This window comes from Pezoporus flaviventris, unplaced genomic scaffold, assembly GCF_033815535.1.
Source record: "Pezoporus flaviventris isolate CSIRO_AGI_PZ_B2104156 unplaced genomic scaffold, CSIRO_AGI_Pfla_v1 ptg000083l, whole genome shotgun sequence".
Lineage (NCBI taxonomy): Eukaryota > Metazoa > Chordata > Aves > Psittaciformes > Psittacidae > Pezoporus > Pezoporus flaviventris.
The window spans coordinates 13369279-13392215 of record NW_026892631.1 but is presented as its reverse complement, the minus strand read 5'-3'; the positions used below and the strand labels follow the sequence as shown (position 1 = coordinate 13392215).

At 47.0% G+C, this 22937-nt stretch overlaps 1 protein-coding gene and 1 long non-coding RNA gene across 16 annotated transcripts in view; both read left to right on the top strand.

Moving 5' to 3' along the window:
* The window catches only part of RPS6KC1 (ribosomal protein S6 kinase C1), a 91486-nt gene extending 87902 nt beyond the window's left edge, over positions 1–3584 (top strand). For 13 of the 15 annotated variants that reach the window (XM_061475426.1, XM_061475425.1, XM_061475423.1 and 10 more), the window contains one exon: positions 960–3584. In XM_061475426.1, the coding sequence (XP_061331410.1) occupies positions 960–1070 (111 nt within the window). In that variant the 3' untranslated portion in view covers positions 1071–3584. The remainder of the gene's footprint in view (positions 1–959) is intronic. The other 2 variants (XR_009747240.1, XM_061475422.1) reach the window with 2 other exon arrangements.
* Positions 3585–12738: 9154 nt separating this feature from the next.
* On the top strand, positions 12739–17004 carry LOC133280591 (uncharacterized). Its single transcript, XR_009747241.1, has 3 exons — positions 12739–13101; positions 16024–16139; positions 16772–17004. It is a non-coding gene; the product is annotated as an uncharacterized LOC133280591 (long non-coding RNA).
* The last annotated feature ends 5933 nt before the right edge of the window (positions 17005–22937 follow it).

The following is a 22937-nucleotide window of genomic DNA, read 5'->3' as shown; positions in this document are numbered from 1 at the left end:
GCAAATAGCAGAGCCATCTTAGAATGTGTGAATTCCTATGTTTATGGATGTGGACTCACTTAGATGTTGAGTGCATTAAGATATGAATACACATTGTTCCAAGTGACAACTGGGAGAAGTTATCCTATTAGCTGTTGCAGAAAAAGCAAGAAAGAAATCATGCCTTTGTACTGCCTGTAATTGAATAGAGTGTAAGCAGTTCTAAACTAAATATTTGTGTTGTGTCTTTATTAGTCTCTTTGGAGTAGTACCTTTGCATTCCCTTTTCTATGGAGTGGTGTCTTTAAACAGATGTAAATATTGTGATTTCCTTTTCACATTAATTCAGCATGTGATGTACAACTAAAAAGCAAACGAGGTGCTGGATTTTAGGAAATTTCCATGAAGCCATGACACTGTTTTGTTTCCCTCACTGGGGTTTGGATTTTTCACTTTTAGTCCATTAATACGACTCTAAAAGTTGGGTGTTTTGTTGGTTTTGTTTTTTCTTTAGGAAATAGAGAACTGGCTGTAATCCTGGTATTTTAGCATCAACTCACAATGTATGCAGTGGAAAGTTACAGACCCCTGTCCCTGCTGTAGCCATAGTGCGGTGATGGGAGCAAAGGTTAACATGAAGCAAACGCAGTGTCCAGAGTTCTCCTGATGCACCTCTGGCTGCTGCTCTCTTTTGTTGAAAAACGAGGTTAAAATGAAGTCCCAGTGTGCAGTGCTTCAGGGAATTGCATGCTGTGATCACTAGTCTCTGAAGACTGTAGCACTGAGACTCAAGGAAAGGAGAGTCTTCTTCCATTTACTAGATTTTAGGGATTTCAAGCATGCTTTCGCACTCTTGAGAGTCATTCATAGAGCAGGAAAGCAGTAGGATGTCCTTTACCTTAGACCTTTCTGGAACTTTTAAGTAGTTGTTTTTGTTCTCACTCACTGAATCATATCTGTATTTTTCTTTTCATATCAAGCTTTTGCAGTTTAATCCTGCGGAGCGTCTTGGTGCTGGCGTTGCTGGTGTTGAAGACATCAAATCTCATCCCTTTTTTGCCCTTATAGAATGGGCAGATCTGCTGAGATGAGAGGTGCGTGTCCTCTGAACAAACTCAGGTCAAGTGGACAAGTTTGTCTGGCACAGAAGCACCCTGACTTGCTTCCTCTGGATGTCCCAGACTGTTTGGACGTGGTGACTAAAGGATGTTGGAGCAATGAGGCCGAAAGCTTGTAACGGGAATCACAGGTTGTACAGGGTGCTGGCTTGTTCTTACGGCAACTGGTTGCTACGTGTGTGTATGTCTTTTTGCCAAAGGGTGGTTTGTGATGTTTAGCACTGCCAGCTCGTTGGCCAAGCAGAAACAGGAGGGTGCTCCTGGTGCTTTGTCTAATGGTGGAAGTGTCTATAGGCTGTGCCAGTTCAAAGTATCTTTTATAGTGGCAGTCGACCATTTCCCTGTGCTAAGTGCAGCTCTGGGAGGGGGGGCAGAGGAAGGAAGGAGCAAATAATTTATTAATGGCATATGCTGAATAAAATACTAAAATGCTTTATGCAAAAGTTGACACATTAAAAATAATATATCCGTTAAAAATTAAGAAAGCTGTTGCTTAATACTGTGGAATGTGTCTTGAAAATGGCATATCGTTTCCCACTGTGGAAAGAGCATATAAAAGGCAAATAATGCTGTCAGATGTTGTACTTTGTTGGCTGGCAATGTCTGTTTATAACTCTTGACTTTGTTGTATTTGATGAGCTACATGTTAAAGTCACTACAGAAAGGGAAATCATCTTTTCCTCAGCCAGATAAACACTGCTTCAGCACTCTAATAAGGAGCAAGAACACATAACGCTAAATAAATGTATAGATTAAAAAAGGAAAAACTCTTCTCTCATCACCGCAGCCACCGCTTTATCACTTAATGAACTTTGCTTCCTCTAAGTGTCCTATTTTTAGCTGCTACTTCAGGAAAGAAAACCCTTTCTGCTTGTCCTCTTCTGCTTGAGGAAGCTTCTGAACTTTCCTGCTTGGTTGTTAACAGTCTTAATAAATCAAAGAAAGCCTTCACCCACTCCGCTGCTCAGGCAGGAAGAAGCCTGGGATTTGCTCATGCCAGATGACTAAGTGACATCTCTGAGCAAACCCTAGTGGGTAAGACTTGGGCATGAGCCAATTAGCTGACCTGTTTGTTTGTTAGGGACGCCTGGAGAATGGGAGAAGAGTATAAGAAACGCAGAATAGTGCGCTGTGTGCTGCTGTTGCTGCTGAGCAGCCCTGCTCGTATGGGCTCCTGACACACAAATGCTCTATGCTGCAATGCTCGTACAGATCGTGGATCTGTGGGGTGTTTTCCCAAATGTTTCCTTTGCTCTCCCTTTTTTTTTCCCCTCCTTTTTCTTCTTCTCCCCAGCTTTATCCGGAGAACAAAGGGCAAATTCCTTTGGGAAAATGAGGTGACAGCAATGATTATTGAATTTACAACTCCAAAAAAAAAAAAGGGGAAAAAAGTATCCCTCCATTTGTATTTTAGCAGTGTATTTTATGGGCACTCCCAAAAGTGCATCTGCACAGTCTCCATCTGTTAGACACCGGGTCTGTGTATTCAAATAAAGTGGAAAAGGAAAATGCTTCACTTAAACAAAGGAAATCTGGAAAGTCTTTTTTTTCTTCCTCCCCCCCCCCCCTTTAAATTATTCCACTCCCTTCGCTTTTTTTCCCTTTTCTTCCCTTTCTTGTGATCACCAGGCCAGCGCAGGGGCTGTGACAACACTGCAGGTTGTAACCAGGTCACTGGTATCACTGCCTACGGAGCGCTGTCCAAGATTACATCACTCAGAAACTGTGTTTCAACCTACCACCCTCTGGCTTCATAACAGGAACTCCCTCAGGTGAGCCACAGGAACAACTTCCTGCGCTGAGCGGGTCGGAAATCTCTAATGCGGAGACCAATGTGATCCAGAGCTTCCTTCCAGCACTGCCCTGGCTGTCACTTTGGAGGGGGCTCGCTGCTCAAGGGAAGCCTCCCTTCCCTCAGCCGCCTGACTCCATCCCTGGGGCTCTCCAGCCCGGCCATGAGAATGTCACTGCCCATGTTGATCTGTCCCATTGCGTTTGCCTGGTGATAACTGCGGAACAAATATTTTCCGTGTTGCTTTAAAATGCTTTTCTTGTTCAGGTTGTGCCCGTGTGCTGGTTGCAAGTGAAGGCAGGATAAGATAGCGCAGGAGCACAAGCTGGGTTTGTGAGCAGCAGAAGGAGCACGCTCTTCTAGCAGAAGGCAGGGGACCCGTCACCCACGTTTGGTTTAGCTAATGACACAACTGTTTCTTTCTCGAGTACGTTAGTAGTGAGGGCATCGTGATGATGGAGTCTAGAAGGAATGAGGCACTTGGCAAGATGGCTTGTCAGAAATGAGCCTTTACTGGTTTTTGTAACCTCACAGCTGACTCAGATGATGGTTTTGCTTAAGGAATCACAGTCTGGAGTTAATTGCACAAAAAAAACCCCAACCTACTTCTATCTTTATTATTTTCCTTAAACATGTATTATATTGTATTGGTGTTTACATGTATTCCTTTAATAAACAAAACCTTTCAAGCCTAATTCAGACCTTGGTTTTGAACTTTAGTTCTTGAAGACAGTCCTTCCTACCTAATAAATGCTTTTTATCTGTGGCTTTTAGGACTTGAAATGCTCAACATATATCTTCTTTTTGGTGCCTCTTACAAAGCCCTGTGGTGCACACCTCGCTGTTAAGTAGTGCAAAGTCCACTCCAGCTTCCTTCTGTTACACCTAATGGCTGCCAGCAAAACAAATGAGTGCAGCTTTTGTCCACAGGAATTAGTGAGCATCTATGTGAAACATAGGAAAATAAACCTATAGATTTTCCTGTTCTCCTGTGGATGTTCAGGTCAGGCAGGTAACACCCTTAGGACAAATAATTCTGTTCGTGGTAATTCATTGCGCTCTGTAATGTTTTCTGTGTCCTGCTAAGAAACACTGTGAGACGAGTGTTTGAAGGCTTGCACTGAGTAGGATTGAGCCAGGAGTGAGGTTAGCCCCAACCTATGGAAGATATTGAATCTTATGAAATACAAGGGGCATAACTTTGCTTTTAGTGGCTGTATTCACAGCTTCTGTGCTTGTGGCACAGCTCCTCTATCTCCTGTGAAAATCACCTCTCAGACAGCAGTCACTGTCCCGCTGACTCCCTGCACACCTTTGGGATGCTGAGTCGACAGGGTTACCTGCACCGCAGCATCCACCCGGCTCCTCTCCCTGGTGCTAAACCTGTTCCTTGGTGTGTCCCCGCAGTGAAGGGCACTGGGATGAAGAAGGCTGGGGAGGTCAGCCTCCTCTAAATGAAGCACTCAGCATAACAAGGTACAGGGAAGCGCGAAGCAAACCGCTCCGGGTTTGTTGGAGGGTGTTTAGTGAGTGTGGTGTCATTTGTTTTCTCAAGGACACGGAATAGGAAGCTGGAGAAACAGAAACTTCCTCTCAGGTGAGATTTATGGTAGGGGTTTTAGCAGTAAAATGAAAATGTACATTTGTTGATTTCTCAGGGTTTGTGCTGAGCTGGGCTCTGCGGTCCCCAGACGCTGCCCAGCCCTGTGCTCTGCGTGAGAGGACCTTTACCTGGTCCCCAGCATGTGCCACTGAACCAGTGAGGACTGGTCCATGGCTGGGCACCCCCAAAGTCCTCTGGCAGCCAGCAGCGATGCGGCTGAAGAGCACCTCTCTCAGCTGGCCCTTGGCTCTCTGTCTTCTGAGCCACTGGTAGCTTTCAAATCGGAGCCCCACACTTTTGCAGGGTCTGAGTTGTGTGGTCAGGATTTCTCTGTCTACTTGCATCCCCTTCTCTCGCTTCAGCAGCTCATTGCCTCAGCACTGCCTGTCCTCGTTGCACAGCATCCTCAGGGTGCTGTCGGAGATGCTGCTGGAGATTCTGTTTGTGTGACCAGTGTTTCTGGTTTCCTTCTGCCCAGTGGGCTCTTCCACAGCGTGGCTGGCCGGACCTCCTGCGGGCTCTCACTGCACCATGGGTGGCACCATGTGTGTTATCAGTTGTTGCTTAGCATTTGCCCACCAACAAAAAGGGTGCAGTGACGACCACCCCGAGTGCTTCAGGACTTTTCCATATGATCCCACCCAGTCCAGGGCTGGACCCTGTGAGAGTGTTGTACCGTGGCACTGTCCTCATCAGGGCACAAGGCTGGGGTGCAGCTCCTGTGTGTGTGAATGTGTCTGAGGGTGACATGGGGTGCGAGGGACTTGGCCAAGCAGCAGTGGGGCCACAGGGTGTGCACAACAGGGTGCCTTGTGTGTCTCCAGCTGCAGTTTGGGAAGGGGTGGCACAGCCAACTCCCAGAGGGGGAATGGACTTGCTTAAAAGGTGCCGAGCAGCTGCTGCTGGCAGCAGTGGTTCAGACTGGCAGCACATGCCTGTGTCCTGTGCCATGGGGCCGGTGCAGGCTGATGGCTGCTTGAGCCATCTGCGGGAGCTGAGCTGGGGAGCCCAGGTCCAAAGGTGCAGAATCCTCAAGAAAGTCCTCACTTTTGGGTGGCAAAGCCAAAAATCCCAACTTTTGGGTCCCACCCAAAGTAATGCTGTGTGAGGAGAGCAGAAGGGGATAATCAGGGTGCTGCAGAGAGGATGCTCCAGGCACTGTGCAGCGGGTGACAGCTTAGGAGTGCTGCCCCAACAGGACCTCAGCGCCTCTTGGCAGAACAGAGCCTTTCCTTCTCCAAAGACAGTTCTGTCTCCAACTTCTTGGCCCAGGGACCCATCGGGAGGAATTAGAGCTGCTGCCGGAGGGTTGCTGTGGCACCGTGGTGGGCAGGAGGTCTGGGGAAGTGCACAATGCTGAGCAGCGGGGAATTTGTGTCTCCTTGAGAAGGCTGCAGGCAGTGGACTTGATGCCTCGCTGCTGAGATCCTGATGTTGGCATCTTTGGGATGAATCCTTCTGGGGGCAATAAGCTAGACAATCCAATTGGCAAGTGGTGGAGCTGGATAACGACGGGCCGGCCAGGGGAAGAGCAGATGGGTCAGCGGTCCTCCTTAGCAAAGCCTTGCTAACCTCCTTTTGCTTTGCCTTGGAGAAATCCATTTTGCCTTGGTACCACCTCGCCTCTACCAGTTTTCTCTCATCCCCTTCTATGAGCTGAGCCATTTATCCCCAGGGTATTTTCTAGGTTTGCCCAGCTGTCTCCATCCATGTTTTGTGTTACGTCCTTCGCAGATTTTCTTGCCCTTTCTGTGCCCTTGGTTCTGAAGTGTTGCCCCAAAACACCAGGGCCTGGGATCGGATTAGTAGATGCAGCTGTTATCCCCATGTACCACTGAAAACAGAGGATTGCTCCCACAGAATGGAAGCGCTGGGGTTGTAAAAGTGTTGGGAAATTGCTTACCCTGGCAGTGTGTGAGTAACAGGAGTTTTATGGTGCCTTGTGCAGTGGTGGGATAACGAGGAAGGAGCTTCCATGAGAGGGGCCGGTGCTGCACCGTGATTTAGAGCACCGCTTGTGGTCCTGCTCGTGTGCTGTGGTTTGACATTTGCAAGCTCATAATCTTCCTTTATGAACCAGGCATGAAGAAGAGCTACTTAGCAATGTGGACTGCGTGCCAAGCGGCAGATATCCTTTGTCTAGATTTTAGTACTACTTCTTTCTCATGCTTCCCCACCTTTCTGCTTCCTTGGGCTCCTTCCTTTCCAGCCTCATGCCTGCTCTGAGCCTCGGAGAAGCTCCCTGTAACCAACCCCTGGTCTCCCATGGTGTCTTGCCAGGACTAGTAAAGCTGAGACTCAGGAGAAGCAAGAGGTGAGTTCTTGTGGGAAGGACCTTGGCTGTTCTGGCTCTTTGCAGGAGCAGTGTGATGCTGCAGTCATAGAATCCCAGAATGGTTTGGGTTGGAAAGGACCTTAAGCTTATCCAGTCCCAACCCCTTGCCGTGGGCAGGGACACCTCACACTAGATGATGTTGCCCAAGGCTCTGTCCTGAGCTTTCTAGGGTTAAGTAGCTGCACAGTGTGACCTCCCAGCACTGTTAACGTCACTGTGAGCTTTCCCGTTGACTTTGCTGGGGTCAGGAGCTTACCCTTCAGTTACAGAGAGAAGGCAATTTCAGGAAAACAGGTACGGAAAGCATGTTTGCTTCCCTGCTTTAAGCATACCCATGTAGCTTCAGCCTCGGAGAAATGAGGTTGGGTTTCTTCTAATAGTTGCTTTTCTGGTTGGGTGCAGTTACGTGGCCATCCAGGTACTGGCTGGGCTGAGGTCTGCACCTCTTCTCCCTCAGCCTTTGCTGTGCTGCTGATTGACTGTGTGAACCTCCCGGTAAAACAGGGAGGGCATTTAGTTAAGTGGCAGAGACGGGAAGAGCTGGCTAGTGCCTGCCCTGCGGTTTCAGGCAGGGGAGTCTTTGATGAGCAGCACGGCACATGCCCCGTTAGGGTGACTGGAAGCGCAGAGGGCTGAAAAAGGCAGGCATCTGGTTTCCTCATTATTCCTTTTCATAAATAATCCCTTGTCCTTCACCCTGGACTCTGACAGCATTTAGAACACGCCGGGTGTGTTGGTTTTACCCCCCCCCCCCCCGCTCCAAAACTTATTCATTTGGAGAGCGGTTCAACACTAGGGTTTTGTCTCGGTCTTTACCAGTGCAATTGTCAGCAGAGATTTCCGCCCCCCTCTCCCGTCTCTCCTCCTTTTGTCTCCTTCAGTCGCCGGGGTCAGGATCCGCCGCCAAACGGAGACCGCAGTTGCTTTTCCAGGCCCCAGATGCCAATATGTGGCAGCATCTGGCTGGTTGGCAGGCGCCGGGGCAGCGGCACTGCCTGCGCTCGGTGGGCGCCTGCTTCTGCGAGGATATGGTCCCAACCCAAGGAAAAGCTTCGTAATTACATCTACCAAAGGAGCTGAATTATCGGCTGCCCTCGGAGCTGCTCGGGCTCCCAGCCCTGGGTTTTTATTGTCCTCTTCGGCGGCACCTTGTGTAACCTCTCCTCCTTGTGCTTCGGGTGCCTTAAGGCATGGAGCTCCTTGAAAGAGAAATACAAATCACTAAAAATGTAGAGATAAAACCCTCTCCTTAGAGGCCATGTGCTTGGCATGGGAAACACATGATAACAGCTTGCTTTAGAAAGGTGACATTTCCACTGAAGGCTGAATAATAAAAAATGCATTAGACTTTTGTAATGAAGACAGCTTCTGGGACCGGGGAATCTACTGCTTCCTTGAAATATATGCATGGGAGCTCTCCCTGGCCCTAATGGGTGTCACATGCGGCTCCAGCTACATTAATGTTGCAAGCTCTATTAAAAGGGATTGTCGGTAGCCCTTCACGTGCTGTGAATCAAAGCTGTCTTTCCCTAACTTTGCTTTCGCTCAGGCTCGTGTGTATGTAGACTGAGTTGCCCAGGGTTAAGTCACTTTTAATATGAAGATGGATAGAAAAGATTCTAATACGTGTGTTTGGGGGTTATTTATTCCCCTCCCTTTCAATTCAGATCTTGCTGGTGAAGGACTCTGGAGGGATGGGGAAGGAGGAGACAGCCAGGCAGCTTAAAGAGGCCTCTGAGGGTCATGTTGAGTCTGTGCTATTATGTTCCAGCGAGGAGAATGGCTTTATTGACGGGCAGCTGCTTGACTCCTGCAGCCGTACAGTGTTTGCTGCAGAGCCACATAAAGACTGAGCCCGTGTTGACAAATTCCTCGTCGGCGCGAGGTAGTTAAACCTGCTTGTTTAATCATTCGTGTGCTCTTACCTCTGCAGCTCTGGAGAGAAACGAGCTGCTGCTTTACACAGCGATGCAGGAGAAACCTGGAAACGCTCAGAGCTCTTTCAGGTGAGGTTTTTCATCCAGACCCTTTTAGCAGTGTCGTGCTCTATTATTTTATTGCGGTCGATTCAATTTTTCTATTAAAAAGGGTTTGAATTTTGGGTTTGAAATCACAGACCTGGCTTGCTGGCTTTACAATACAAGTAGCAGATCCCTTGGCAGAGCTTAGCTCCTGTCTGTGATATTCCAGCAGCAGCAGCACGGTCCCCTTAGGAATCCCACACCTCGGCTCGCGGCACGTGCACGGAGGCACGTGAGGATGTGTGTGTTTTGGTTTGGCTTTTCTGGCACAGGGGGATGGAACCCGTGCTACCGGTCACCTCCTGTCCATCGCTCATGGGGCAGCTTTTTGACCTCTCTCCTGTTTCACAATAATGTCCACCTTCATACCGACACACCGCCTTGTCACGTTGTTGGCCTCGTCTCTGGAAATATAGTACCTAAAATTAAAGGTTTGTTTCCGTTTTGGAACTTCTGAATTGACCTTTGTCCCTTCAACAGGGAGAGAGTGGGGTAAGGCAGGGCTCCTACCACGCAGTCAATGGGGAAAATAACAGGGACATCTTTTGAGACCTTCTTCAGGCCCTCTTTAAGGGCAGTGTCCTTTCAGAAGGTTTCTGAGCAATCAAAAGGTAAGTTAAGAGAAGGCCCCACTGAGATGGGAACCTGTCGTTTAGTCACACAAACCCTCAAAACTAAAGTGGCAAATGGGTATTTAGAAAGATGGGTCACTGCATGCTTATGTGGCAGGGAAGGAGAGGGACATTTCTTTCAGCATCACATGTAAGGCTGCAGATGGTTGAAGTTGCTGGCAGCTGGGAGTCTGTCTATGGCTGTAACTACTGAGCGTGCTGCTGGCTTTTGAGACTTGTTACCAGGTTCCTGCTTAGTGCGGGGAAAAGCAGCGTTCTCTGACTTAAGTACCGATGCGAGGACAAGACACTAAGTTTTAATGAAGATTTACACTTGTGGGATGCACCCTTGGGAGAAATCCCGGCAGGACACTCAGCCTGGTCAGTCATCTCTGATGAGGCTGCAGAGATCCGCATGCAGGAGAAATCCCAGCAGGACACTCGGCCTGGTCAGTCATCTCTGATGAGGCTGCAGAGATCCGCATGCAGGAGAAATCCCAGCAGGACACTCGGCCTGGTCAGTCATCTCTGATGAGGCTGCAGAGATCCGCATGCAGAAGAAATCAGGTTTCCATTGATTTCAGAGCACGCAGGTACTTTTTTGCACCGATTTAACGACAAAAATCCCCCGTGTGAGTATAGAGTCTTATGAGTATGGCCAGGCAGCCTCACTTGAAGCCTCAGGAGCCTGGAAAAATCCTACAGTACTTCCAAAGGAGTTACCTCCTCCTTTCTCTGTTTGTATGCTCCTTGGGGTTTTCCAGTTATTAACCAAGTAATCTATTGAATGTTGTTTTTATTATCCATGTGATGCCGATTTTGACTCATTTGTTTCTCAGCCTTTTTCCAAGTGGACTTTGTTCTGACTTGCCTCCCAGCCACAAATGTTGTCTTTCCTTTCATTCAGGCATTTTAAAAGCATGTTTCCTTCTCTTTAGCACGTCCCCATAGCTGTGTGTTGGGACCCAAGAGCTGCACAGCTTTTTGTGGCTATGAAATACAAAAGTATTTCCAGATGAATGAGAAATGTTAAAACACCCTCAACATGATCAGGAGCTTTGGTTGAAACTCAAACTGGTTTGGCTCAGGGCAGAAGCCAACCTTCAGCTAGAGGTCTTTTAAAACAAATTTCTTTCTGTCCCTCATTTAATCATTATAAGAGGAAAAGCAGCCTATCTTTACATAAAATTCATTCAACTGGCCACTTAAGTGATTTGTAAGTGTATGACAGCCACAAACAACAGCGGACAAGGGTTGTAGGCTAACTTATTTTGGTATAAAACCCAAAGTACCAATGATTCCTGCCACTTGGTGTGGTCCCCGTCCCAACTAAGCATGAAATGGACCTGCTGGGGAAGGACACCAAGGCAAAAGGCTGGTGGATGACAGAAAGAATCCTGTTCTGTGTTCAGAGAGATGCTGCACTTTCATCTTTACGTTGTGGTCGTGTACAAGCCATGTGCAAGCCTCAAGGAAGGAACATCCCAACCTCATGTCAGAGGGCCTGAAAAAATGGGCTGAAGCCGCAGAGGTTGGTACTATTGATAATGCTGGGCACTTCAGTCTCTCCTTTAGGTGCTCGATAGTTACCAGGTGCTTCCCAGCCCAGTGTCCCAGTCACCCTTAATAAGAAAGTTGTCAATGATTTATGTTCCCTGTAATTCTATACCTTGTTTGACTTGTTCCTGGGTGATGAGAAATCCAGCTATGGTGGCATCCAGGTGTCTCTGTGGTAGCAGTCCCAGAGGATGATGTACATCAGGTCTACCCTGAGCAGTGGGTGACCACCAGATGAAGACACCGGGATTGCTATCATGTGCCCCTCTCCTTGTCTGGAAGTGTGAGAGGTTTTCCAGCACAGGACGTGACAGGACTCTTCTGCAGCCATCAGAGAGTGAGCGTTTTCCTTGGATGCACAGCTCATTTGTTCCGAAGCAAGCTGTATTCCTGCTGTGTGCCTGTATGCACAACGCTTATTTATTGCAGCCCTTCATCAGAGCTGGGTCAAATCCATCGGAGGAAAACATAAATGTGTTACAATGGATTTTTTTAGTAATTAAAATCGTATCTCCTTCTCTGAAGTCCTGATTAAAAGGCATTAAATGTCACAATGCTGTGAGAAATAGCCATTATCAACAAAAATCAAACCAGGTATGAATGGCTAAAGGAATTCTGCCCGGAGCAGTCAGGTTTCAGTGCAAACACAAAGGGTCAACTTGTGACACTTGGCTCCTGTATTCTGCTCGTAAGCATCCCGGCATATTTGCTTTGCTCTCCCTGTCTTTTTCCTCCTCTGTTGCCCTGTCCATATATCAGTGTCGGGGAGTTCAGACATCACAAGGGCCGGTGGGGGTTTTATTATTATTGTAGTGCCTAATGTGGAATTTCGCATGAGCAACATTCCTTCCTGTCGGCACTTGGAAACTCTTTTGTGTTACGTCCGTCCTTTCTCTGAAGTAATCGCTCAACTATTTCTAGCAATAAAATATTCCTCTCTAGCCCCATCAGATATGTTAGAAAGATTAGGGCAAGATCTGAAGGCCCTGTCCAGCTAAATTCCATGGGCTTTAATGTTCTCCTTCTCTTTCACTGCAGATATCACCTGAGGACACAGCATAGGAAAGAGGCACCCAGGTACTCCTTGATAGACGCAAGATTTGTACTCTATAAAGAGGCTTGTTTGAGTGAAACAACTCGTGAGCAGCCTGCTAAGGGACAGGGGCTCTATGAACAGGAGTGTGTGCATGTCTACATCCTTCTTTTCTCTGGTGTTTAAATTAACTTTCAAAAGCACTATGCTGGAGAGTTGTCTGAAACTTGTTAGGGGACTGGGAATGGGACCTGCCTCTGCTGTTGGCTGGAAAAGCGGTGGGGTTTTTGTCTCTCCGCAGCTGGGAAACTGAGGTGAGAAACCATTCTCAACAAAGCAGTTTAAAAACCTAATTTGGGGCCTGAGATGCACTTTGTGGGAGGGAAGGTTTTCCTTGGCTAACAGTGGGAGAATTCTTTTCCTCTGCTCCCCATGCAGGGACAGACAGTAGCTGAAGTAGAGCTGAAAGGCAACTTCAAAAGAAGAACAGAGAAGTGACAACCATACCTCTTTCCATGTTGCACCAGCTGGAAGGACGCATGCAAACCGAACTGACTTTCAGTGGTTGCTTCTATCACTTGTTTTCCTTGTTCCAGAATGATGAGAAACCCAGTTCCCCGCTTTGGGAAGCGGGGAATGAGTCAGCACTTGCTTGTGTTACAAACCAACTTCTTTGGCTTGCGCAGCTCCTCCATGAGGTGAAGCACCGGGGATGAAGCTGCTCGTTCCTTGCCTTTTCTCCAAGTAGAAAGAAGCCATCTGGGGAGACTTCCCTCCATGTAGCAACGTTTGTGCTGCCTGGAAGGAGCTGCTGTCCCTCCCTGCCTTGCTCCACACTGCCGTCTCCTGTGGCTTCGGCTCTAAGGGAAAAGTTTACTTCAGTTTGAGGGTATTTTTGTGCACTACCTCCTTTTTTTTTGTTTTGTTTTTGTTTGACAGCCATGACAGCCTCTCCTCATTATTATGGAAAATATAGGGTTGGTGGTAATTACTATCTGAGCCTGAATGGGAGCAGAAGTGGGCATAGACGGCACTGGCCTTTCTTTGACAAGGTATAACTTTCTTCTGAATTTCTGTGTTTAATTAATGCTTATTTAAAAACCACTTTAATTGGCAGTAAACACCTCAACTTTTTGTACTCATTAAAATGCACCCATTGATGTGTGATGGATTTTTTTAAAGCTTAATTAACTTTCTTCCTGTATATATAACCTATAATAATGGCAAATACTGAAAACTGCCTTCCTCCCCCCAGTTTTTGCCCTCCTCTCCCTCCACCATATTTCCATCACTTGAAGAAAGGCAATAGGAGTATCTCCTGCCTTGGCCAGGATGGGGAGGTGCCCTGGGGACACTGATTCAGCCCCTCTCAGAGCACCCAAGTGCCAAGTCGAAGGAACCAAAGAACCTCTACGAGCGCTTTTCTCGTTCTCCCACATCACATTCTCAGCCCACATCTGAGCCACAGAGCAGGCTTTAGTGTAAAACTTTCTAGCATGATGAAGTGAACCATGATTTCAGACTGTATTTTTGAAGTGTTTCAGCATTTTGAACTCTGAAATTAGACTCACAAATCACTTCTGAATGTGGGATGTTGGTACTTTTTGCAACTGCGATCCTTCGTATACAACGGAAATCACCAACAAGCCAAGCACATTAGAAGTAATTCATGCTAAATATGCCGTTTGCTTGGTTCAGCTCTTACACAGATCATTTCCCAGTTTTTCTTTGCAATTGCTGGAATATTCTTGTTTAAGGTGGATGAATCAGAAGTTTTAAATGGGGTTTGTGAAGGTGCCTCTACTGAGTACCTTTTAAATGCATGAATCAATGATTTCATTTCCAAAAGTGCCTCATTTAAAAAGAAAAACCTTTTATCTTCAGCCAAATGTAAACTTGCTTAAAACACCCTGTAAAGTGTTCTTAATTCTTCTTTACTCTGTGTGCTCTCTCTAACCCAGTTGATAATCTACTGCTGCTCAGTTCCTTTCTCTTTACCTGGCTCAAGGAGCAATTAGGCTCATCATCTGTATTTCCTACTGCACTAATAACTACACCAAGATATTCACTCCTGCTTTGTAACTGAGCTAGGAACAATATTTAATGGCCATTGCATCTTGTCTGTGTTACAGGAATCTGCCTTTCTGTGGTGATGGACGCAAACCTTGAGGAAACGGCCTCAAGCTGCTCCAGGGCAGGTTTAGATGGAGCTGAGGAACAATTCCTTCCCCAGAGGGTGCTCAGGCATTGGAACAGGCTGCCCAGGGCAGGGCTGCAGTCACCGTCCCTGCAAGTGTTCACACACTGTGGAGACGAGGCCTCAGTGCCATGGGTCAGTGGTGGCCTTGGCAGCGCTGGGGAACTGTTGGATTTGATGCTCTTTTCCAACCTGGTTGAGACTATGAATGTATGATTCTAGCTGCAGCTTATCACTCAGTAGGGCATCTGGTTTTTGGAAGTATGTAAATAAGTGCACGGTTCCTCTGGGACAGCCAGTCTTGTTCCCCAGCTCGTGGTCACTTTTCAGATACCCTGTGGCCAGTGAGGTTCAGAGAATGACTTTTTGTTCCTGGCATTTGTGAGAGACTGAACCGAAATCAGGCTCCACCAATCCATTGTCTCAAAGATTGGTATGGGAAGCTGAGATGGGATTCCACCATCCATTGTCTCAAAGATTGGTATGGGAAGCTGAGATGGGATTCCACCATCCATTGTCTCCAAGATGGGTGGAAGGAGTTGAGATCAGACTCTTCCCTCCGTTATCTTGAGGATTGGTGTGAGGGATTTGCTGCCCCCATTATCCCAAAACCTGCTGCAGGCACGTGCAGTTGATGGGCTGGCTGCAAAGCCAATGAAACTAGTCCACCATGAACATGCTATACGTGACACTAAGAACAGAGGTATTGCCCCCAGCTCATTATAAAAGGGGAAAAAGATAATCCCCAGGGAGGGCACCTCCATGAGGACACTCTCCATGGATGATCAATACGGTCCCTGAGGGACACCCTCCATGAAGACATCACCATGAGGACAACTCCATAAGCACACCTTCTCACTTCCTCTTGCCTGAATTGTCTCCTTCCAGCAGGCAGGGCTCGGGCCTGTGGCTGCGCACACTTCAAACTATGAAGCTTGCTGAGTTTCTGCTGCTGCGTGGTTTTTCTGTACACAGTGGGAACAGAACAAGATGTGCACTGATTAAGGACTTGATTTCTCTCACCTGCTCAAGGTAACTTAATCACAGAGACAACATTTAGTTCTTACTTGAAAATCCACATCCATGTGGCTAAATGTGGACGGCATGCAGGAGCTGAATGTTAATGGTAACTTTCTTCCTGGGCTGATTTCAAGGCTCTCGTTACAATAAAACGCTGCTGCCTGTTAATTTGACCATGTCAATAAATAAAAATGTCCATAACAAGTGGATGAGGCTAATTAGGATTTTATGGCTGTGTTGTTGTGGTTGATGGCTGTGCTGCCGGCTTGCTGGCTCTTTATGTTTCAGTGATGTACACCTCATTGATGCATAACATGTAACACCTGTTGATGCCTTAAATGTTTAGTCCTGGCAATTGGCCCTAGCATCATTTCTGGGTACCAGGGCTTTGTGAGCAGGATGCAGGGCTCATAATTAGGCTTCCTCTCTTTAGAAGAGCTTTTCCTAAAGGAAGACTTGAAAGCGTCTGTAGTCCTGGTTGAAGTTTCCTGGAGCCTGTGGAAAAGGCCACTGTTATTTTCTGGTGCAAAGGGGCACCAGAAAGTTTACAGCTGTAAGCTGGTTTGGTCCTTGCCTCTGAGGCAGGGCAATCCCCTGCAATAGGATGCTGAAGGCTCCTCCATATGCTCCATGCACTCTCCATCATGTCCCAGCAAGCACACAGCACCTTAGCTTAAGGTACCATACAGAAACATAGGTGTTCTGAAATAAAATCAGTCGTCACTGAATGGAGCATCCATTCTTCCCTGTTTTTCAGCACCAGACCTGCCTAAGAGTTGCATCTGTATAGCGAGGAGCCATGGAATGATTTACTTGTAGGTGGAGTTTCCTGCTGAGCCAAACTCATTTCAGGCTTGCTTTGAAATGTAAAAGGTGATGCCCATCTTACCTTTGTTTAGTGGAATGGATTTAACTAGATCTGCTTGAGCTGTTGCTAAAACATATTTGGTTTAAAATATTTATTTATTGTTCCAAAAAACCTGTCAATGTCTTGCTTCTAACAGGGTTTTCCATCTGGATTGCACAAGCCCATTTAACACTATGCTTAACTAGAAATACTACCTTTTGCCTGGAGCTCCCAGGCTAAGCTCCACAGTGGTTTACGTGTGTCAGGGGAGCCACCCTGTGCCACTGGAGGGGGCAGAGGCACCTCCCCATAAGGGCAAATAAGGCTGAGCAGGGCTTTGTGGCAATTGTAGCCGCACACCTTGGGTTTCTGTTGTGTGGAAGTTCAGCATGGGTGAGCAGGTTCCTATGCTTCTTCCTGTTAGAAGACCATTAGAAATGGTTAATTCTATTATTCTGCACTATAAAACTATTAATCACAGTTTTGAAGTAACTGGCAATTAACAGGACAACAGTGTTACTCATCAGAAAGAGAAAAAAGGGTAAGCAACCCAGCTTGGTATGAAACCCAGCAACTGAACACAATAAATAACTCCAGCAGTTTATTCTCCCTGCCTCAGTCTTGTCATTCTGTACCATATTGAAACTTCCTTTTTCAGAAAAGGCCATGGTTGCCAAATGAAAATAGATGTATTTCCATTGGGTACAATGGCAGAAACGGGCAAGAGAGCAGCAACTAAAGCAGAGAAGAAGGAAGAAGATCTGATTAATGGCTTTCCTCGAAAGGTAGGTGCATTCAGACGGGGATTTCAGAGTTTTCTTCCTTGCTTTATGGCAAAAATTCTCTCTTACAGGAAACACCATGTTTTTTCACAGCAAACAACATGAAGGAAATAAAGAAGGGGGGTTGTAGCTTGGATAGTGGCCCCTGAAATGGTGGGAAGTGTAGTTGTGGTCAAGCTTGTCCCTGACCTGTGCTTGCTGTAAGTCACCCAGCACCTACCATAGGTACCTGCAGTTGGTCCTAGGGACAGTTTGTTGCTAAGACTCTTCTCCTGCCAAAGCCATCTCTCTTCTTAAAATGGGGTTTCCTCCCATGTTCGTATCCATCTGCACACGTTACACAGTGTAGGTTTGTGCTTGCCTGCGATTTCCTTGTTGCCAAGATGTTAATGGCTTGAATCCAGGGGTTAGTTTTATCGATTGCCATGCTGATGTCACAGCTCCAACACGTAAACTGACCTGAGAAGCTATCATGGAGAACTGATGGATTGAATGGGCCAGGATTGTTCAGGAACCCGATTGGGTGATCACCGATGTCACTAATTTGTCAGATTTTTGCCACAGCAAGCTGGTAAAAATGAGGATTTTTGGAAACTGGATGATGCTTTCCAGACTCTTTAAATTAGCCCTTTAATAGAGCTCTCTCCCCCATGCTAGGAAGACAAATGCAGAAAACTGGAGGCGTGAAAGTTGAAAGCAAAAGAAACAGATTTTATGGTTTTTCACCAAGAAACTTTTACCAAAATGAAGAATTTCTGTTAAAAATAATTCTGTTGAACAGGCCGCTTTGCTTTGATGATTGTTTTTATTTTTCTGTGGTGAGTTATTTACTGTTTTCTTCTCTCCTCATTGTGTGGCCCCAGGCCTTACTAAATGCGTTCTATTCAAACCCTGCTCTGAAGACAGAAATATTAATTTCCACATGGGCTTTTCTATAGAACTCATCGCTATGGTAACTGAATGTTTCATAAACATTAATGAACTTACTTTCACTGCACTGCAGTGAGGCATTGGGTGGTAGCATTATCCCCATTTCATGATGAAGAACTGAGGCAGAAAGAGATTAAGTAGAAAAGTATTCACTAATTTTAAGTTCCCAATCTGAGATGCATGGTCTGATTTTTCAGAGGACTTCGCTTGTTATCTGTTCAAAGCACAGCTCCCATTGCCTTCGCTTGCAGCTGTGAGTTCACATTTCTTTGTGCTTTCTGTACTCGGGTAGAGACTGCTTTAATCCTGTTCAGACATGGCCTCTTTAATTTCTTTCCCCCAAGATAATCAGAAGGAACTGAAACTTATTGGGTACTGGCCACCTATTCTTCTAGCCGAAATGACAATAGTTAACCTAATTTTTTCCAAACACTAATTTGTAGCTTTGATGTTATAGCTAAAATAAGAGCTGCCCTTATCCTAACTTCTCACAGATTAGAAAAGCATTTGCTCTGGTAGACTTTAGTTTTTAGCTTTCATGAAAGAGAGCAAAACTCCTGGGAGCCACTTGTTTTGAGGATAGCTGCTGATGTACCAAACAAGCTAAACGAATATATTCTGTTATATGGGACTTTTCAAGCAGGTGAATCGAGTGTCTTGTTTCCAGCACACCTGGGCTTTGGCAAAGTTCAGATTCGAATCATCCTCCTGTATAAGGAGGGGTCTAAAAAGATCATTTTCTGTCTTTAGGCAGTGGGGCTTTATAGTGGCTTAGGATATCTTGAAGACTCAGGCCTTAATTTGCATCAGCATATGTCACTTGGACCCATGGCTCCCCTCATTTAGAGCAACTTTGCAGGCTCCTGTCCCATTCTTTTCTTTAGACCTACAAGCTGTAAAGCTCTCAAATGCAAAGTTTGCTCTCAGGTCTTTCCCAGGAGATTTACTTCTGGAGCAAACCTGTGTAGATGTTTTTCTGAGGCAGTGGTTTAGGAAGGGAGCTCTGACCCCGTCTTAACCAACGAGGTGCAAACAGGCTGCTGTAATATTGTGTTGTTGAATTTTCCTTCCAGTGCTGAATGACAGAGAGCTTGCCCTTTTCCTCAAATCTCTGCCCGATCGAGAGATGGGTGAGCTGGTAACTACAATATCCAACAGCTTCACCAAGTCGAGAATGTGATGTCGGTGTAATAACGCTCAATTTTGCACACTTCAAATCCATTAGTAGCAATTACCTTACCTGAGGTGTTTTGAGTTAGTTTTAGCATGGCATTCTTGCAGTTGGTAGATAATGAGCATAATAATGTATACAGCATTTTCAAGTCTCTGTTTTTAGGTACAATAATGCCATTAGGATTCTATTTAGCAAATGTGTGCTTCACACAGAAAGTTAAAACTTTTTTTGTTCATGTTTCCCTCCCGCTTTTTCCATCACATCTCATGGCCTATTCTGTGCAGTGCTGGATTTTTTGAAAGAGCAGGAAGGTGTTTGAGCCACTGCACTTGTGTAAGAGCAGTGGGGGCCCAGTATACTGAGCACAAAACAAGGATGCAGAAGAGCAGGGTTGTGCTTTAGCCCTGCCACAGCTTGCTGGCCACCCTTGGGCAAGCTGCTGTGTCCTGTTTGCCCAAGGGATGAGGATGCTGACACCCTTGCAGCATAGTGGCAAGAGGTGCATGTGGGCTATGTGGTGCTGAGAGATGCAGATGTCGCAGTACCTTTCGCTAGGCATACTGGCTCAGTCATCTGCGCTGGGGGTCCTTGGGCCCCCCAAGATGCTCCTCTGCCCCACTGAGGCTTTTTTCCTTCTTCAGAGAAAGAATTTATAGCCCAGATGGAGAGTTACATCTGAGAGAGGATTCCACCTTGGGCCTGGGACATAACAAGGGGTGGATGATAAAGCAAAGGTGGCTGCAGCGCATGTTGCCCCATGCCTGCTTGCTTCCAGAAGTCAGTGATGTCAGACAGGCCTGCTTTGGGTGGGATAACCCTGCCCTTGCTCAGGGCACCCCAGTAAACCACCATTACAAGGTCCCTCTTCATCAGGCAGACCCTTGCTGTCCTTGTAGCAATGTAACCGTTTCAGGAAAAGCTCAGATTTTATCCTTCCAAAGAATTCCTTACCAGAGAACGAGGAAAGGGCTGAGGAGATATAATTGATGCCTTTGTAGATGTCACTGCTAAGGTCTCTGACACAGATCATACCAGCACGTTAAAAACGGCTCTAAAATGTTACAGTGCGCCTTTGGTATTAAATCTGAACAAACACAAAATGCAAAGAGTGTGTGGGCAGCCACACAAAATTATTTGGGAAACTGGCTTGTACTTGCAGTTGATGTGTTTAGAAAAAGAATAAGAGCTTGGAGAGCCTTCTCTGTTCCAAAAGGAACACGTGGACATGTCTTTGGCAGATGTGCACCTTCTCTCCAGCTTTTTTGTACTTGATACTCTATTGAAAAAGCAAACCAATTCTTTTGGCATTGAAATCTCAACTTCTTACCTTCTTTTCACCTTGATCTTTCTCACCTCTTAGTTGCTCTGGCACACCGATTGCATGCTCATCCACTGCCTCCTCCTGCCCTGTGAGAACACCTTCACAACACTGGCTATCCCATGCTCAGTGGAGGATGGTGGAAAGCTGTCCCGGTGGTGCTCAGCAAGGAAAACTAGGCTGGATTCCAGGACAGCAAGGTGCTCAGCAAGGAAAACTATGCCGGACAAGGACAAAGTGATGAGAAAGCACCCGGCTGCATGACGATAACAAAGCGCTTCTGGCTGTGGGGTAGGTGGGATGAAGGGGCGCAGAGCCTGTCCCCCCTCCTCTCCTGCTGCCCCTTCTCCCTGCCTGCACCACCTCCTGGCCCCTTCAGCTGCCACGGTGACTGCCACCTCCATCCGTCTGCTGCCCCGGATGTCTGCTTACTTGACAGCGGAGCCCCAGGGCTGACCCCATGCGCAGGCTGCGCGCTGAAGGGGAGCCGGAGGAGGCAGATATCACCTCTCCGTCACAGCGTGCTCAGGCTGCTCCGGGGGCAGCGCAGCAAAGGGCTGGCCCTGATCTCCTTGCATTGCCATCACCTACCCTGAAATTAGTAACAGCACGTCCAAGGTTAGTGGCAAATTCAGATACCCAAGCTGCATAGGAGGAGGGTGAATAAAGGACAGCGGCTGCGTATAGTATAAGCGCTTGCCTTAGACAATGTGTGACCTCTGAATTAAAGAGCCCAGGATTAGCAGTGAGCTTTTTGCATTATTGGGCCCATTTACAAAAAGCTTTAGTTCTAATTGTATGGTACCACAGAGCTTTAACTTGAGCACATATTGGTTTTGTAACCTGATCCCCACGTAAATCATAGTCGGTGAGAGCGGAACAATTAGTGCCTTAATCTACTGGAACTGCACAGTATCTTTAAATCTGAATTTTCCTGATCATTATGGGTGTTACAAGAGTCAATTAATTTACACCTCACACCAAATGTAATTAAATCCCAGGATAACCTGACTGTGAAATGAATGGGGAGGGGGGAGGATGAGGAGCAAGGCGGGGAAAGGCCTTTCCTCAGACCTCACGGCTTGCCATGGATGGAGGTGCTTCCTCTTCAGCTTTACAAAGTACGGAAGTCTTGGGTCGAGGGGGTCTTGATCCCTAATTTCATCCTGAGCTGCTCTGTACTCCCAACACAGCCTGCAAGAAAAGCATTCCGTGTTTGCTAGCCCATTTAAGTGCCTGGGAAAAGAGGAAGGCCTTGATGTTGCAAAGAGCCCAATGCCTGTAGTTGGTCACCTAAGGGAATCCACTTATGACTCTATTACACAGTAAATTAGCAGAGTGGTTCAGTCAGGTATATTTATCATGAAGAGAACTGAAGATAATTAATACACTGCATTGAATGCAAATTGCACCCACAGCACTTATCTCATTTTCAATTAGCACAAATGTTACAGCACTGCAGGCTTGTTATGGTTTTACCATGGGCTGGGTAATTAATTTCTGTGAGCTACATATCAGACACCTGATAATGCCGTTTATTAATAAATGTCACCCCAGGTATCTGTTAGGAGAGGTAAATAAATTAAATGTTCCGTTGTCTGCCCTGTGCAAATCTATTCTTACAGCTCATTGCATCTTTTCTCTTGTTTGTTTATCAAGGAGAATGACGACGGAGATTACAACGGCAAACAAAGGAGCACGAGGAAGGATAATCTGGACCCCAAAGCGGTGTTGCTCCCAGAGGCAGCCCCACTGCTGACAGCAGGAGCCGTGCCGCCGCTGCCGCCGCACGTTTCCCTCCTGCCTGGGCGGCCAGGACCTACCAGATGGGTAAAGCTGAAGTGCCCCCCAAATCCTCCGTTCTCAAGGAATTTGGCCTCTTGCTGGTGCATGTTTCTGCCTGTAACTCTGACCCACAGAGCATTTTATCATCTCTTCCTGCATCCGTGTTTGTGGCCGTAATGGCCAACACAGAATCATAGAATAGTTAGGGTTGGAAAGGACCTTAAGCTCACCCAGTTCCCCCCCCCCCCGCCATGGGCAGGAACACCTCACACCAGACCATGTCGCCCAAGGCTCCGTCCAGCCTGGCCTCGAAGGAACACCCAGGCAGCTCCCCCCGGCTCCTGAGGTCATTCCAGGTTTGTGTTTTCCCCTTTCCTCCCAAACCCTCAGGAAAGGAGGGTGGGTGCGGGTGAGCCCCTTGTCTTGTCCCAGTGTGGTGGGCACACGGCCATGGTGAGGGTCCCTGTGGGCGCCTCAGGGCCAATGGCGGGAAGGCATGGCTTACGTCAGGCGTTTTCAGAGGGACAGATAATGATTCCAGCAGGAATGGAGCAGCCACGTGTCGTCTGACCTGTTCCCAGGCTTCGGGAAAAGGGAGGAGTGGGAGGAGGAGAAGCCTCAAGAGCCTGATGGAGGGAAAAGCTGGGTGAGGCAGGAATACCGGAAGCTCGGGAATCACTATGTCCCCCAGACCCTGCGCTTTCTTCTGTTGACTGGGTACTTCATACTGGCAAACTTTACGGCCAGCACCTGCTTTCATAAGTCTCAACGTGAATCTCATCCCCTGTGTAAGGAAAGGTCCTTTTTCCCTCTCATTTGATGAAATCTCAGCCAG